Here is a 17,299-nt window from a genome sequence, read left to right as displayed (position 1 = left end):
GATTTCAACCAATATTTTTTTCACATGTCTAACTGACACATTTCAACACAAACATTTGCATTGTTTATATTAATAACTTTTGCTTTTACCAGGAAACACTAATGTTCTTTCTGCCTAGGGTAGATAACAGTCAAGTTCTTGGTGCAGCTCCCTGTTGCTCTCTCACTTATATCGTTTCAGTTTATTATCTCTTGCTATATAATAAACTCCCCACAAGTTAATAGCTGAAACAACAATTCCCTTTCCCCATAACTCTGTGAATCAGTAATTTGGGATGGGCTAAGCCACTCAGTTCTCTTTTGGCCCCATCGTCTGGTGGCTTCACTCCAGCTGGGTGGTCTTCGATGGCCTCGTTCACATGTGTGGGGTACAGTGCTGGGGTCTTCTCTGCCCTGTGCCTCCAGATGAGCCTCTTCACTTGGCTGTTGTGGATTTCCAATAGATTTCCAAGAAGGGGAGAGTAAAAGCCACAAGGTATCCTCAGGGCTAGGCTTCGAAATCACACAACATCCCTTCTGTTGCAAAGCAATTCACAAGGCTAATCAGATTCAAGGAGTGAGAAAGAGACTCCATGTCCTGATGGGAGTAGCCACAAAAAGTTTGCAGCCATTGAAAATATACCACATTAATTTTTTGCTGGTATAGTTGGTAGCTTAATTTATTTTTGACATATTTATCCTTTATTCTCAGAGTATGTGGTCAAGTTTGCTGATTGCATGTTAATTTATTTCACCGTTTCTTCATAGTTTATTTCCTTAAAAAGTATCTTTCTCACCGGCTGGCATGGCTCAGTGGTTGAGAGTACACCTATGAACAAAGAGGTCACGGTTGATTCCTGGTCAGGGCACAAGCCCAGGTTGCTCGATCCCCAGTTGGGGGCGTGCAGGAGATAGCCGATCAATGATTTTTCTCTCATCATTGAAGTTTCTATCTCTCTCTCTTTCCCTTCTACTACTACTACTACTACTACTACTACTACTACTTCTTCTTCTTCTTCTTCTTCTTCTTCTTCTTCTTCTTCTTCTTCTTCTTCTTCTTCTTCTCTCTCTCTCTCTCTCTCTCTCTCTCTCTCTCTCTCTCTCTCTCTCTTTCTCTGTGTGTGTGTGTATGTGTATATATATATATATATATATATATATTTTTTTTTTTTTTTTTAAGTATATTTCTCTCACCTCTTAGAAAATAAGTATCTTTCAAAAATGTATTGTCTCTTAGGGTAATCTTAATAGCTGTAGGACTTTGCTGATGTTACCTTAGCGTCTCTGTGTTTCAATATATTGTCTGTCTCAAAAGAAGATTTATCTGAGTTCGTATATTTATAATTCTTTTTAGCTTCTCCCTTCTTAGAGATCTGAAAGATGAGACCCAAGAATATTACACCTTTCTTCTTGACAGAATGTAAGATCTTGTCTTTGAAAGTTTAAAACTTGACAAATAAGTGTCGGGTCATTCTTTAAGGATAATTGCTGAGAAATTCTTTGTGCCCTCACTTGTTAACCAGGCTGAAGTTACCTTTCACTTCAAAAAAGTGTTCTTTGATTTTTTCCCCTTTCTGATCATGATTTGTACAGTCTTGGCATTTTCCCTTTTCTCGTCCTTATTATTTCTAAATTAGATACTCTTTTTCTATGTTTTTAGCTTTATGATTCTTGATCTTCAACACACCCATTTATATAATTGGGATTTCCTGTATGAATGTAGTTTTAGAATTCTTGACTTCGTGATCTGTTAGTATCAACTCTGCTTTTTTAAATGCACTGATATTAGTCTAGTATTTATAAACTGGGTACTGGTTTAGATATCTGTACACATTTCTTTTGGAAGATAATTATTTTTCTTTTAAAGTATAAATTATTAATTCATTCCAAGAACATGCATGTTCAATAAAACGTATCTCTTTCCCCATGATGAAATTGGGAAGTTACATATAAAAGAAAGAAACAAGATTTCTACCACTCTGTAAAGAATCAGTTATAACATATTAATATTTTGTTTCAGTCCTTTTTAAAGAAGTTTTTAAGTTAAAGTATAACACTTATACTAGAAAATACACATATTTTTAGTGTATAGCTCAATAAGTTATCAAGAATGCCCATGCATGCCCATGTATCTATCACTCAGTTTAAGATATAGGACACTACCAGCATCCCAGGAACCCTCTCAATATTCCTCCAAAATCTCACCCTCTCCCTTCTCTGTATTTGTGCATATTTTTCAATGTTGTAGTTACACTACACGTAAGAATTTTTCTTCTGGGACTCCCAAAATCCTTGGTAAACATAATCATTGGTGAATGAATATCCTAGTCCATCCATGCTAGGTATCCTTATAGTATCCTTAAAATAGGGTAGAAGAAATTTTGAATACTTTCATTTTGTTTGGTGGAAGATGCTTAGATTTGATTTAAACAAGTTCTTTAGATATGGTTTAAAAAGTATCTCTGGCTTAATTGATGTTTTAGTGAAAATATTCATTATTTAAAATTCAACTTACATTTTTATTCAAATCCCTATTTTGACAATCTTACATACCAGGTTTAGACGTTGACAGTGGGTAAACTATTTTAAATTTCTCAGTATAAGGTTGGAAATGAGGTTTTAGAAGAGGACTGGCATTATTGGCAATTAGTATATCTGTGTCCTTGCACTTTTGATCTGAGGTAGTATCTACTGCATGTGTCAAACAGACTACCTTTAGCATTGGAAAAACATGTACCAGAAGCATCCACTGTCCTCAGGCAGCAGTCGGTGCCATTTCCTCCCTGATGCTTTAATAATTGTATAATATTTAGCTGAAAATTACATAACAAGTGCTTGTTTTCTGCCAGCCGTGAAACATTCCCCAGATCCAGCTCTGTAGGATCTTGGCGTGCTCCTAAGATGGGTGCGTCTAGCCTGTGTCTGCTGCCCTCTGCACTCTGTGTACAGCCCTGCAGTGAGCGCTTTCAGGATGATTGACATCTGAGCCTCTGACACCTCTGCCTCTGAGCCCCCATTCCTGAATCATCCACTGTCTTCTCATTTCCTTTCTAGACTATGGAGCATGGCTTCTAAAAACCAAACAAAAATGTTGACTTGGCACGCTATGAACTACTTTTCCAAAACACTGTATTTGGGCTCTTGATCCTACTCAACTTACCTTTCAAGTCTTTTTCCTTTTCTAGCTCATTCTCCACAGTATCTTTTCTCAACCTTCTATAGGGTCATTAAATTTTACTTACCTCCTACTTTACTATAAAAATAACCAAGGATGAATATGTTCTTCTATTCTCTCAAAATATTTATGTTCTATCTCTGTTTTTCCCTTTTTCCAGTGGGTTTCTAATTTTCCTAATGGCTTCCTTCCTCATATAGGTCTTTGTTTCCATAATTATTCAGTGAGTTTTTCCCTCTGTTTTAAAGCTCATTTGATGCCACTCTTGACCAGTAAATTCTGTTTCTCTCCTACTATTACACATCTAGAACTCCCTCTTGGATTTTTTTGTCTTACATTGTTAGATACTGCAACTTCCCCTTGAAACTGCCATTTAATTATATACTAGTGATGCTTGACCCATTTATCAAATTGCCTTTATTATATGATCTGAAGAGATGTCTTGCTTTTCTCCAGTATTTCTAACTTGGTTAGTTGATTGTATGCTGAGGCCTGACCAGAGACCTGGGAAGTCATCCTAGTTTTCTTGTCTTTCTATACCCTCAAATTCATTGTATGTTAAGTTTATAAATTCTCTCTTACCAGTACCTCTGACATCTGGACCTTTGATAAGCATTTATTTAGTACCTCTGCCATGGAGTACTGCAGTAATCTCTTAACCAATCTCTAAGTTCTTTCCATCATTCCATTGATTTTCAACACTGCTTGAGGGGACAGCTGTTCATAATGCAAATTTGATTTTGTTAGTCATTGACCTGAAATATATCAATGGCCCCATTAAAGACACCAGGAACAAGATGAGAATTACTACTATCACCACTGTAAATCAATATGGTTCTAAAAATTATAGCCAATTAGTAATAGAAGAAAACAAAATAGAATATAAATATTTTTAAAAGTAGGAAAATTTATGATTATTTGTACTTCATATGATATTGTCTTAAAACCTATTATAAATAAAAAGAGCTCGCTGGTGTGGCTCAGTGATTGAGCGTTCACCCATGAACCATGAGGTTGTTGGTTCAGTTTCCAATTTGACCAATCAGAAGGCTCTATCCCTGATAAGGTATATGCAGGAAGGAGTCAGCCAATCGATGTTTCTCTCTCATAGATGTTTCTCTCTCTCTCTCTCCCTCTCTCTCTATAAAAGTCAATAAAAAACATTTAAAAAGTAAAAAGAGTTCAATAATTTCAGTAAAAATAAACATATAAAAATGAATACTGTGTAGATACTCATAATCATCGGTTAGAAAATAAAATGGGAAAATTACCTTTACATGGCAACAACTGTGTGTGTGTGGGGTGTGTGTGTGTGTGTGTGTGTGTGTGTGTGTGTGTGTGTGTATAGTGTGTGTGTGATACATAGAGGACTACAAATTTTAAAATGCGCAGGCACAGATAAAGAAAATTATATAATTTACAAAGGGATCTTTTAAAAAGACCAGAATAAAAGAACAGATATATTATGTTCCTGCAATAAAATACATTTATTTCCTTATTGCTACCATTTTATAGGTCTTTCTTGTCTAACACAAATATTACAAACTCATGGTAAGCCACTTCTGTGATACTCTTTTCCTAATGTGACCATTAACTATACTAGTTACATAAATGTTTTAATTTACAAATAGATAAAAACTAAATTGTCATCTTTATGACATCTCAGAAACCTTTTTTTTTTTTAAAACATATTTTATTGTTTTTGTACAGAGAGGAAGGGAGAGAGATAGAGAGCTAGAAACATCGATGAGAGAGAGTCATTGATCAGCTGCCTCTTGCACACCCCCCACTGGGGATTTGTCCTCAACCAAGGTACATGCCCTTGACCGGAATTGAACCCGGGTCCCTTCAGTCCCCAAGCCGACGCTCTATCCATTGAGCCAAACCGGTTTCGGCAACATCTCAGAAACCTTAAAGAGTCTGCCCATTACCTTCAGGGTAGAGTCTGAATTTTTAATCTTGATTTCAAGATTCAATATAATCTGTATGTTTTATAATTATATTTCTCATCATTCTATGTAATCCTATCACAAACAATTCTATTTTATTATTTGTTGTTTTTGCCAGTTTTTCTTGCTCTCCCCAACTTTTGCCTATACAAAATGTTTCTACCTTTCAGAGTCCTAATACGTTCTCTTCCTTCATTCCTTTCCTTTTTGCTTCAGTAAATATTTGAGTGTCCATTATGTGCCAGAAGATGCATGTTAGATTAATGCAAGCTACCTGATATATATAATATATCCCCCAAAATGTATACACACTTTAACAACTGATAGCTCAATTTTGAAAATGAAATGTTTTTTAATAAACGCTGCCTTTATAATTATTCAAAGTGTGTGTGTATATATATATATATATATATATATATATATTATACATAAATAAAATAAGTATTAAATGAATGAATAAGTGAATGAAAAGGACTTTAGTAGAATTAGTCAACTCTTTCCTTATTTTTACTTAAACTCCATAAAGATTGACATAATAACCATGTTCTTCTCTGTAGTTACTTTCTACTGTAAGCTAATTGAGTAAGTAAAACATGTTCTTACTTCAGCCTACAATGCAGCATAATGACTGGGCTGCTTTTTCAAAATTTAAAGTTGACTGTTAATTGTTTTTTGTTTGTTTGTTTTTTCATTTTCTCTATATCCTTCTGCTTATTTCTCTGGTTCATTTTGACTAAAGAGGCCATATGTCATATAAATAATTATAATAAATTAAACAAGTTTCCCAAGGGCAAAAGCAATTGTCCACAAAATTGAGAAAAGAGTATAATGATAGATAGGAAATGGAAAATTTGTGAATAAAGTAAATCTCTTAATGAGTCCATAGGAATTCTTTGTTAGATTAATAGCCATATTTAATCATTTTAAATAAATTACATTATCAGAAGCATGTGTAAAATAGAAAGAATTGATAAAATTAATGTAAATTTTGTAAGTTACACATGTATTTAAAATCTGGTGTTTTCATTATGTTTCCTCTTCCAAATTTTGCCATTTATAGGACTATTGTTATTGAGTATGTTCTATGGCAAGTCTTATCTGATTCACCAATGATAAATTTTTATTATAAACCACTTATTGACTGGATTTCTTTAATATTCTTGGATCTACTATAGAATCTAGTCTGTTACTTTGTAAATAGGAAATGCTGAAATATTTATTTAATACAGTTGCTCTCAAGCATTCCATGTGATAATTTCATGATATATATGCTATAACTCTATTTAGAAATTATTAGGCTATTTTGATAGATAACAAATATTTATTCAGTTTTCCAAGAATGCTTCATTGTATATTTTAAAGAAATTGACATATTAGGATAGTAGCAAAAAAATTAGTGTGCATATTATGAACACTTAGAAATATCTATTTTGCTATTAAATGTGAAAATGAAATAACTAAAAACAGAACTTATATGAAATCTTGCCCTGTTCATTTAGTTATTTTTCACTACTTTAGAAAATAGTAGCTTTAAAAAATATAATGAAGATGAATTATATCTTCAAGGTTTTAATTCAGTAAAGAAATACAACATTTTGACAAACAATTTTTCCTATTATATCAATAATTTTGATTCTGAGTTTTAATGAAAAGATTTGCATTGTGAACTCAGATTAAAGGAAATTCATAGGCCATAGGGATGAAATGTACTAACGTGGGGACTTGCCAGTTAAGAAATACATTTTCCGCTGGAATATCCTTGGGCAGAAGAGGCAGAGCCCAGAGGCTCCTACCCTGTGGTGTCCACATGCGCACTCACCGTAAGGAAGTAGGTCAAACCCGAGAGGTTTTGGCAGCCAGCCTTCAATAAACCCTAGAAGGGAGTCAGACAGGAGTCAGAAAAAAGGCCTCTCTCAAAAGATTAAGAATTTTATCAGAGGAGGTATAATGCAATTTAGTTGCCTTAAAGCTAGAACTTTTAGTTCTGCATTTATTCTTATTTATTCCACTTCCCAGAATACGTTCCCCCTCTCCTTCATGCCCCCACACTCCACACAGTAACAATAAACATTCTCTGGCTAAGGTTTGTCTTCCTTTGAGCCACAGTTTAGGTCAGATTTCCTCTTGAAAGCATATACTTTGCTCACATATGGCTAGACATCTACTGGACCCCATAATTCCCCAATCGTTGTCCAGATCACTCTACATCCTAGGTGTCTGTTTACTGATCCAGCCCTCTGCTGGACTCCAGATCTTGTTCACTGTAGTATCCTTAGCATACTTCTGACATAGAGCAGGTGCTCAATGAATATGTGTTGAATAAATGGATGAATATAAGTTTGTATATATATGAAGTATGTTTTAAGTAGCTTTGTAGTGCAAAGAAATACTTGAAAAACAGCTCCTGAGAAATAAGCTCTCTGTGAAGCCTCTCTAAATAATATTCATGACACTCAGATATTCCATGTATCCCTCAAATCCCATGAAACTTTTTGCCTTTACCCAGATTTTTGACCTCACACCTGGCTTGATGCTCTTTACCATGTGTGAGTTTCTACTCAACACAATCTTTGGAGGAGGGAAACCAATACTCATATATGCCTCCATTGATTTATTAATTCATTCATTCAACAAGCATATACTAAAAGTTTACTATATACAAATCACAACAAATACAGATTTAATCAAGATACATAATCACCAACTCTAAAAAAAAAAAAAAAAAAGTCCTGTTCAGATTTAGTGGTACAAAAGTGTTTACATCTATATGTGAATATTGTTAGAAAACAGAAACTATATTACCCAGCATGCTTTCATTTCCTCCTTCGTTTTCATACAGCATAGAGCCTAATTTATTATGCAAATGTAATTTGAGCAGCTCTGTAATATGATTTTATTCCCTTTAGAACAGATTTTTTAAAATCCATATTTATTTTATTTGGCCCATGGGTTAATCTACAGACCACTTCAGCCCATTTCGAACTGAACAAGATTCAAATCTTAAATAAAATAAAAAAATTTTTATTGACCATAATTTAAATTATTAATACAATTTTTTCATGTGTTTAAGTAGAAAGACTACCATTTAAAGAATGATTTTGTATATTTTGTAAAACCACTCTTTTGGCAATGAATGATTTTTGTGATGGAAGAATATTATATATTTCTCTTATAGTTAAATGCTAGAAAAAATTTCATCTCTCGATGATGCAGTAAATTATGATATTTGCATATCTTATATTATTGTTTGACGTTTTTACCTTTGCTGCTAGGAGGTATAGAGCTCAATTTCATGTCTTAATTTTAGCCATTATTCTTAGTCTCTTTTTCCAGTATAATTATCTGCCCCATCTCTACATTTCATGTTTGTTCTTTTAATGAAGTGGCTTTTCTGTTACTGTGCTAGCTCCTATGAGAAAGCAAAGGTTATTATATTCCATGGAAATAATTGTTACCCTGTTGAGGCAAATAAGTTACATCCCTGCATGTGGCCATGCTTAAAGGATAATTTTCAAAATAGCAATCATGACTTATACAAGTATAATATAATGTGAACACATATCAAAGATTTTGTGTAACTTGTGAAAGATTTTACAACTAGCTCAAAGGAACAGACACATATAAGTAGACACTGAATGCTGAAATGAATGTAGTAATAGGTACAGAACTGGCCAATATCCACAGGGCAATAAAATGTCATGTTTGGAATCATCTCTTGGGGAGCAAGAAAGACATCAACTACATCTTCATAGGACATTCCTTTGCAACTTTAATGGGTGAGAATCATTTGATTACTATCAGTTTCCTGTAGCTTTCAGAGTTGTAAAATAATCCAATCAAAGACAGAGAAAGGTGTAGACCCCTATAGAATCAGGTAACCAACCCTGTGGGGCCCTAGCACAATGCCAGCATTCCACTGAAAGAACACCTCACAATCTTTTCTGCTGATTACAGTCTTTTACAGTTTTTCCTGCCGGCAAGGTAGGAGGCTGAAACTGAGAAAGAGGATCTTCGGTAGATGAGAAAGGAGATACTCCACTATCGCTATCCCGAGTCTGGCCTTGAAGGAGTCCTCATGGCCAGGAGTGCATTCCTGGGGATGGGAAGGAAAGGTGGCGTTTGTCTTGAAGAATCAGGATGGGAGCTAAGCAAGATTCCTTTCTTTGTTTGACATGCTAATGAGTGGGTCTCATCCTGCAAAGCAGATTATTTATTTCCATATTATTCACTTTCCTTATTTATTTATTTATTTATTTATTTATTTATTTATGGTAACCTTTAATAAAGGTTAGCACAGTCTTTATTAAATGCCTTTCAGGCTGGTCTCAGATGCATAGAAAGGGACATGGAGAAGAAGCCCTGTGCTTACTCTCAGTCATGGAATGAAGTGGGAAGCAGTGCCTCCAGAGGCCATTTGGTTGATGGTAATTAATGAGAGCCCTCCTACCCCTAGAGACCACAAGGTCATCTTTTCTTACCATATAGTTTCTTCAGTGCCTACCTTGGAGAAGCTATTTGTGAGATAGTATTTATTGAGACATTGTTGTTATAGAAAGACATAGTCCATGCCCTCAAAGAGCTGAGACAAGCATGCAGTAAATAAGTATAGCTGAGTGTTATAACCACTAGAAAGTCTCTTGCCCATTTCTAATAGGGTTGTCTTTAGATTATTGAGTTATAGTAGTTCATCATATAGTTTAGATATTTGTCAGTTGTTCATTTTGGAATATTTTCTACTATTCTGTGGCTTACCTACTCATTTTCTAAATACTATCTTTTGATGAGTGAAAGATTTACTTTTGATTGAGTCTAAGTTATCAAAATTTTTGGTTATAGCTTTCTGTATCCTGTCTAAGAAATCTTAACATACTTTCAGGTTGAGAATATATTCTTCTGTTTTCTTCTATAAGCTTTGTATCTTTATTTTATATATTTAGGACTATGGTCCATCCACCTCAAATTGATTTTTATTTATGTTGTAAAGTTGGAGTTGAGGTTCATTTTTTCCCATATGGATCTCCAGTTCTAGCACCATTTGTTGAAAATACATTTTTGCCCTTTGAGTTGTTTGGCCAAATGTAGGGTTATTCCTGAATTCTGTTCTATTTCTTTGATCTACTTGTATATCCTTATATCAGTGTTGCACTGTCTTGATTACTGTAGTAAGTCTTGAGATGGGTAGTATAAGTATACCTTTCTTATTATTTTTCAAGATTCTTTTGGCTATTCTAAGTCCTCTGTATTTCTACATAACTTTAAAAATCACCTGGTTCATTTTTATTAAAAAGCCTGCTAGGACTATGAATTGTAAATTACTTTAGGAGAGAATTAAGTTCTTAACAATATTGAACCCATGAATATGGTGTGTGTGTGTGTGTGTGTGTGTGTATGTGTGTATATATATGTGTATGTGTGTATATATATATGTGTGTGTGTATATATATGTGTATATATGTATATATGTGTGTATGTATATATATATATATATATATCCCCATTTATTAAGACCTTTTAAAATTTTTCTTGGCAATGTTTTAGTTTTTAATGTGGAGAATTTGCATGTCTTTTGTTAAATGTTTTATTAAATATTTTGTTATTTGGTGCTATTTTATATAGATTTTAAAATTTATTTTTAACTTTTTTTTCTGCTAGTATATAGAAATACAATTGATTTTATGTATTGCTCGTACATCCTGAGACATTATTACATTCACCAAGTTTTTAACACACAGTTCCTGAGCACCGTGGACTGTCTTCCCTTCATGTTTAAATATGGTTTTTTAAATTTGAATGTTTTTGCAGCTCAGTTTTGCCCCAAAAGAGAGCCAGTGTGAATGCCCAGGCATTTGTGAAGTCTTTTGACTTCACAGTCAGATTTAAATAGTTCCTCCTAGGAAAGTCTCTATTAGAACATTTATCACTTTCAGTCTTGAACGAGCTATTCTTTGAAGTCCAGAGCTGTGCTTTATCTCCATTCCATTCCCACAATACCTAGCACAGTGCCTTTGTTCACAGTTGAGGAGTACATCTTTCCAACATTTATCTCAGGAGGTATGGGGAATTACGTAGCTCTGGGGTGTGGGAGGGAAAAATCCTGACGGGCAACTTTTGTCCATTGGAAACAATCCCTGAGTATGTCTTAGAAAGGTAAAACAGACCTTTGATAAAAAACATACCGCCGAAGCCGGTTTGGCTCAGTGGTAGAGCGTTGGTCTGCGGACTGAAAGGTCCCAGGTTTGATTCCGGTCAAGGGCATGTACCTTGGTTGCGGCCACATCCCCGGTAGGGGGTGTGCAAGAGGCAGCTGGTCAATGTTTCTCTCTCATCGACGTTTCTAGCTCTCTATCTCTCTCCCTTCCTGTCTGTTAAAAATCAATAAAATATATTTAAAAAAAAACACCCAAAAACATACCGTGTATTCTTGCTATTTAAAGATATGTTTATTAGTGGATGATCTGCTACTCTCTAAACAACTTAGGCTTTTGCTATCAGTTTTGAATTTCCATAAATTATGTTTCCTCTTACTTTCTCCTCGTTTTCTAGGTGGCTGACTGTGCTTGGGATGAAACGATAAAGATATACGATCCTGTTTGTCTTACTGTGCCTGCTTGAGATGCACTACTCTGATCATAAACAAAGAACATTGGCTGAAGAACTACTTACCAGGAAATAAATTAACTATTGATAACATAGTCATTATGCTTTTATATGCTATTCAGATTTCAAATGTTAAAAACGTACCCTGAATCAGTTTAGCGGCAGCTGATACAGACTTGGGCTCACCCTTTAAGCCTGACACATAAGCCATATTTCTTAAAATTCTAAGGAATGATAGATGTTATGGTATTTCTTACAGTATGTTAAAATGTAAACTCGGTGTTATAAAATGGGTGAAATTTGATTCATATAGGTTATATAGGTAGGGATATATTTTATTTTTAATTTGTCACTTTTGATGTGAAATATAATCACTGATGTTGATAAAAAATAAATTGCACCTCTTGATCACTTACTTTATGACATTCTCAACAAGATTGCCTTTTCTAATATAATGTACATATGAATACAATACTATATATAAGGTAGCTATATCTTGCTTTAGTGGCAGGGCTCTAAAACGGATTTAATTTATTTAGCAGTTATTTATTGTGCATCTACTATGTGCTTGATACCTAGACTGAATGGTTCTCTCAAGGATTGTTTCCATGATTGAAGAATATGGAATGCTGTGAACTAAGCTTTTCTTTTCTTTTTTACAGTTCTGCAAATCTTTTTAGATAGCGTATCCATGGTCTTATATTTCACTCATCCTACTTCTCTACTATCAAATGTTTAAAAAAGGAAAAAAAACAAAAACTGGTTACTAGACAAAATGCCTTAGATCCTACTATGGTTTCAAGCAATTACCCTGGAAACAAACCCTAAATAATGCTATAAACCTTCCTCACTACCTCCCTACATGTCCTTGAAAAATCTCTAGGTGTTGATGATCTGTAAAAAAAATAGGTTAAAAGGGAAAAAGTAGTAAAACAAACAACTTTGCATAACATTTATATTTTTATATAACGTTTAAAAAACGTATCATAAATGGCAAAAATTGTCATTAAATTTTTAACAAGCTTTTGAGGATTTTTAAAGAGCAAAATACAGTTGTAGTAATCAGAACCAAAATAAATTAAAATATATGTATATTATCTAATTTACATATCTTTCTTTACTTATTCCAGAAAAAAGTTAAGACCGCTTACAAAGTAAAGGAAAAAATGAGATCACATAGAAAATAGAACAAAAGGAGACAAAGTAGAGCCAGGTGTAGGGCTTGAAAATATATGTCTCAGAGTCCTAGAATGTTGCAACTGGCACCATCAATGGGAAGCCTGGTCACGTACACAGTTCGATACCCAAGGCCTGAGGACAAGAACTTTGTCCTAGTCCTGGGCTTGGCCTAGCATCATGCCTAGCACATAGACGGTGCTCAATATCTGCTAAATGAATGAAAGGACTCAGGGAAAGTACAGCTCTTTTTAGTGCTTAGACAAATCAATACTAATTGTTTTCGAGAAGCCCCATAAAGAGGACACTGCTTAACATGAATATATGGTAAGGAACAAGACACTCAAACAGCCTTAGAGCTGTCACAGCGATGAGATTCATAGAGCTGTTTCTTGTTGCTTCCCTCTACAGAAACTAATGGCATCACACCAAGTGCAGTTCAGTAAAAGCAGGTTCACTGTGGATGTTCTCTGTGTCAGCAGAATTTATAATAGACCCGTACAAATACCTATCCCGGATCATACTTCTAATTAATTGAAATTACTTAATTTCCTTTTACAAGAGACTTTTATTGAAATAATCTACCGTGTATCTTTTGAGACAAATATTTGTGATTTAGAAACTAACATCTTTCTAAATATTTATTTCCCCCCCTCTATATTGGGGATGTTAGTGATGTTTAGAAGACTAACTTCATACTTAACTAGGTTCTTGGAGACTCCATATAAATGAGTGTGAGTAATATTTGCCCTGTGGGTCCCCTAGAGAGGGGATTGGAAAAACTAGATTGGGGAACTAGAAGGAAAGGAGCTTAGATTCTCTCTGAAAAGAGAATGGGCAAGATTTTTGAATTCTTGGTAGTCCACAAGCCAAGCAGCCTCTGAATTTTAAGAAGACGAGTCATTCCCTCCAGGCTGGGAAATGCATTTGCTTTCTGGCTACTGAGCTCTAAGCTTTCACCCTGTCTGCCTCCCCCAGCTCCTCCTGCACCTGCAGTGACAGCACAGCACTCCAGAGTGAGTGCAGGGAAGGGGAACGGGTCCCCGAGCATTTCTGTGATCTGGGCACTACGTGAGATGCTTTCTGTATGTTATCCCCTTTGGTCTTCATAACATCCTTGCAAAGGAAGCCCTGCCCGTTTTCCAGACAAGGAAATGATGGCTCTCGGGAGAATTAATACCCAGGAAGGATGGAGCTGGAATTTGAAAACTGCTATAACTGGACCCAAACCTATGGTTCTGCCACATGGCCTCCTTTCCCTCAGAACAGCAGAAGTCGGCCCACTGAGGAGTAGGAAAGATGTGGATGTCTGGTGACGAGATTCTGATTATTCCTGAGAGAACTGACAAAGTTGAGTTTCCAAGACTAAAGAGCTAAGAAGCTGACTCTGGGTCTGGAATGACTTTTCCAAGGTCTGTCACCTGCTTCGGCAATTTTAAACTGCATAACTTCGCTATGACTTGGCTCTTCCAAAAATGAACTCATTCATTTCTTACTTAATAGGCCTCTTTTTGAATGGAAATAATCTGTTTAAATGTTTTTTTACTTCCATCTATGACTGGGTACTTCCGAATCTTTATCTCCTGCCTTCCCCACCTGGGCCTCCCACAACCTTTGCACTCATGTTCTTCCAACCAAACTCACCTTGCTCTCTAAACCAGCTTTTCCTGCACATGCCTTTTCTTCTGCCAATACTGTCCACCTGGGTGCTCAAACTAAAGACCTAGCTACCATCTTTGTTCCTTCCCCTTTTCCCACTTCTCCACTTGAAGACACATCAGATAGGTCACTAAGTTCTGTCCCTTTAACCCCCTAAATACTTCTCCATTCTGTCTCTTCCCCACCATTCAACCACCACTACCCCAGCTCAGGCCACCATTAGTTCTTCTCTAGGCGACCGAGGCAGTTTCCTAAGTGATGCATCTGTTTCTCGTTCTGTCCCCTCAGAGCCATCCTCTTCAACAGAGCTGCCAGAGACGGATCTAAAATGCAATTGCATTACCCCAATTTCAGTGTCAACCCGTTCTCTGCTTGCAGGATTGCCTACAAGAAAGAGTTCAAGCTCACTGAGCAGAGACAGCTAAGGTCCTTCAGGGCCAGCCCCTGCCCCTCTGCAGCATTGCTTCTCTCCACATTGTCACACACTTTGTGCTTCAGCAACTCCAGCATGCTCACAACTCCTCGTGTAAATAATGCAGGTTTTCATTTCTTTGCTCAAGGCAGTCCATGTGTTCGGATTGTGTTGTTCTTGGCTTGGCAAATTCTTACCCACTAGTTGAAAGTCATGTGAAATGACTAAAGAAAAAGATTGACAACATACAAAAATTAAAATATTCACATACACCATTAGCAAAGCTTAAAGACAGAAGACATATTTGGAAGGATGTATTTGCAGGGTATCTAATGGTTAGGTAGAATTGACAAAGAGCTCTAAGAAGTTTGTCCACTTTTATCAACAAACAATTCACAGATGTAGAAATGCAAATGTCTGATACACTTCAAAAAGATACTCAGACTTTTACTGCTGACAAAGAAATGCAAATTAAAATCCCATTTTATCAGTTTGGCAAATGTAAAATACTGACAATATTCAATAGTGGTTAAAGTAAAAGCACTGTTATGTACTTGTTTGCAAGGCAATGTGATATAAAATTTAAAATTACCAGTTCCATTTTTAGGATTCCCTGCTTCTGCTGCCCTCCCTTCCTCCTCTCATTCCCCACTCTATCCCTACAAATAATTACAGAAGTACTTAAGTACAGATTTCCAAAGGTATTCACTACATCTTTGATAAAACCTAGATACCTGTCTACAGAAGGAAGCTTATACTATAGAGCAGTCATTTAAAAGTATAAGGTATAACTATGTGGCCTGACATGTGAAAATACATTCCTATTGATATGCATATAGTTATCTATTTCTGTGTAACAAATCATTTCAAAATTTAGCCCCTTAAACATTTCTTTATCTTACAGCTTCTATAGGTCAGGGATCCAGTAGTGGCTTAGCTGAGTCGTTCTGGCTAAGGTTTTCTCATGACATTGCAGATAAGCTGCCACCTGGGTCTACAGACATCTGAGTTCATCTGGGGCTAAAGAATCAGCTTTCAAAGTCACTCACGTGGTTGTCGGCAGGCCTCACATACTTACCCTGTGGGACCCTCCACTGGCTGAGTGTCCCTTTAACGTGGCATCTGGCTTCTCCCAGAATGAGTGATACAAGAAGAAAAAAAAAGTCCAAAGTGGATGCCTCAGTTCTTTATAACCTATCTCAGGAGTGACAGCATCACTTCTGCTGTATTCTGTTGGTTACAAGGTGCAAGGGGTTAACCAAGGATGTGAATAACAGGAAGCAGGAGATCTTTGGGGATTATCTTGGAGGCTGGTTACCACACACTGCTTTTAAAAATAGCAAATTATATGCAAATGTGTATTTTATTTTTTAAAGCGGATTTATGTATGTATAAATATATATACAAGAAAAAATTGAGTGGCTCACACCAAACTCGTAACATTAGCCAGCTCTGTGTAGTGGGGTTGGTGCTGAGAAATAGTGAAAACAACATGTTCATTAAAAAAAAAAAGAAAAAAAAAAGAAAACTGTGTTCTCTTATTTATAAAGTTTGTTTTCCTTTATATACTATAAAGAGCATGTGTTATTTTTGTTGTTAAAAAGAATGAAAGAAGACCCTATTTCTTTCTGCAGGGAGCCTTACTGATAACCCTGTGAAGCTGGAGTGTATTGCCCTCCTCAGTGCTCTCAGGTTTCTGCCACAAGACCCACTATTGCAGGAGCCTCTTTGTGGTGCCTCATCTCCACCTGTGAATCTTACGGACTAGAATGAGTGCTCATCTTTGAATCCTCTGTAGCTAGCACTGCTCTGTATGTCTGTTGACTGAGTTTATGTAATTCCACCAATATTTATTGAGTAGCTCCAAAGATAATAGAGCTTGAATGTAGACCCTTGCTATCTTGATAGCTTTTTTTTTTTTTTTCCTTCAGATCCGCATTCTTGTTCAATTATCTTGCTAACCACAGTATTCCTATTTCATTTTTTTCTTTGGGATCCTATCTAATAACTGGTGTGGGAGATGGTGTGAATTTTTTAAAATGAGAGCCCTAATGGAAAAGAATTATATGCAATAGAGAAAATGTACTCTGTTTCATGCCAATGTAGGCTTCAAAAATTAAACTAAAAATTCTTGCCTAAATGAGAAGGGTAAGAGAGCTGAATCAGCCCCAAATCTTTTACCTAATGTTCATATCACAAATGGAAGCAGTTATAATTGCTGGCAGAAATGAATCATTCCAAAACTAGGTCTGTGCAGACAATTCTTTATTGTGTTCACTCAAGATGGCTTAAAGCAGCCATCCTTTAATTGCAATGCTCCCCAAAAGCAGACATGTGTCATTTGCTGATGGCT

The 17,299-nt window shown here is 35.7% G+C and overlaps 1 protein-coding gene across 1 annotated transcript in view; it reads left to right on the top strand.

Annotated features, from left to right (window-relative positions):
- Positions 1-12,114, top strand: part of PEX7 (peroxisomal biogenesis factor 7) — a 57,812-nt gene extending 45,698 nt beyond the window's left edge. The window contains exon 10 of the mRNA XM_084890693.1: positions 11,646-12,114. Coding sequence (XP_084746819.1) covers positions 11,646-11,714 — 69 coding nt within the window. The 3' untranslated portion in view covers positions 11,715-12,114. The remainder of the gene's footprint in view (positions 1-11,645) is intronic.
- Positions 12,115-17,299: the final 5,185 nt, after the last annotated feature.

Source organism: Pipistrellus hanaki (genome assembly GCF_964339955.1).
Source record: "Pipistrellus hanaki genome assembly, chromosome: 7".
Taxonomy (NCBI): domain Eukaryota; kingdom Metazoa; phylum Chordata; class Mammalia; order Chiroptera; family Vespertilionidae; genus Pipistrellus; species Pipistrellus hanaki.
Note: the sequence above shows the minus strand (reverse complement) of the source record. Positions and strands in the feature narration are given on the sequence as shown.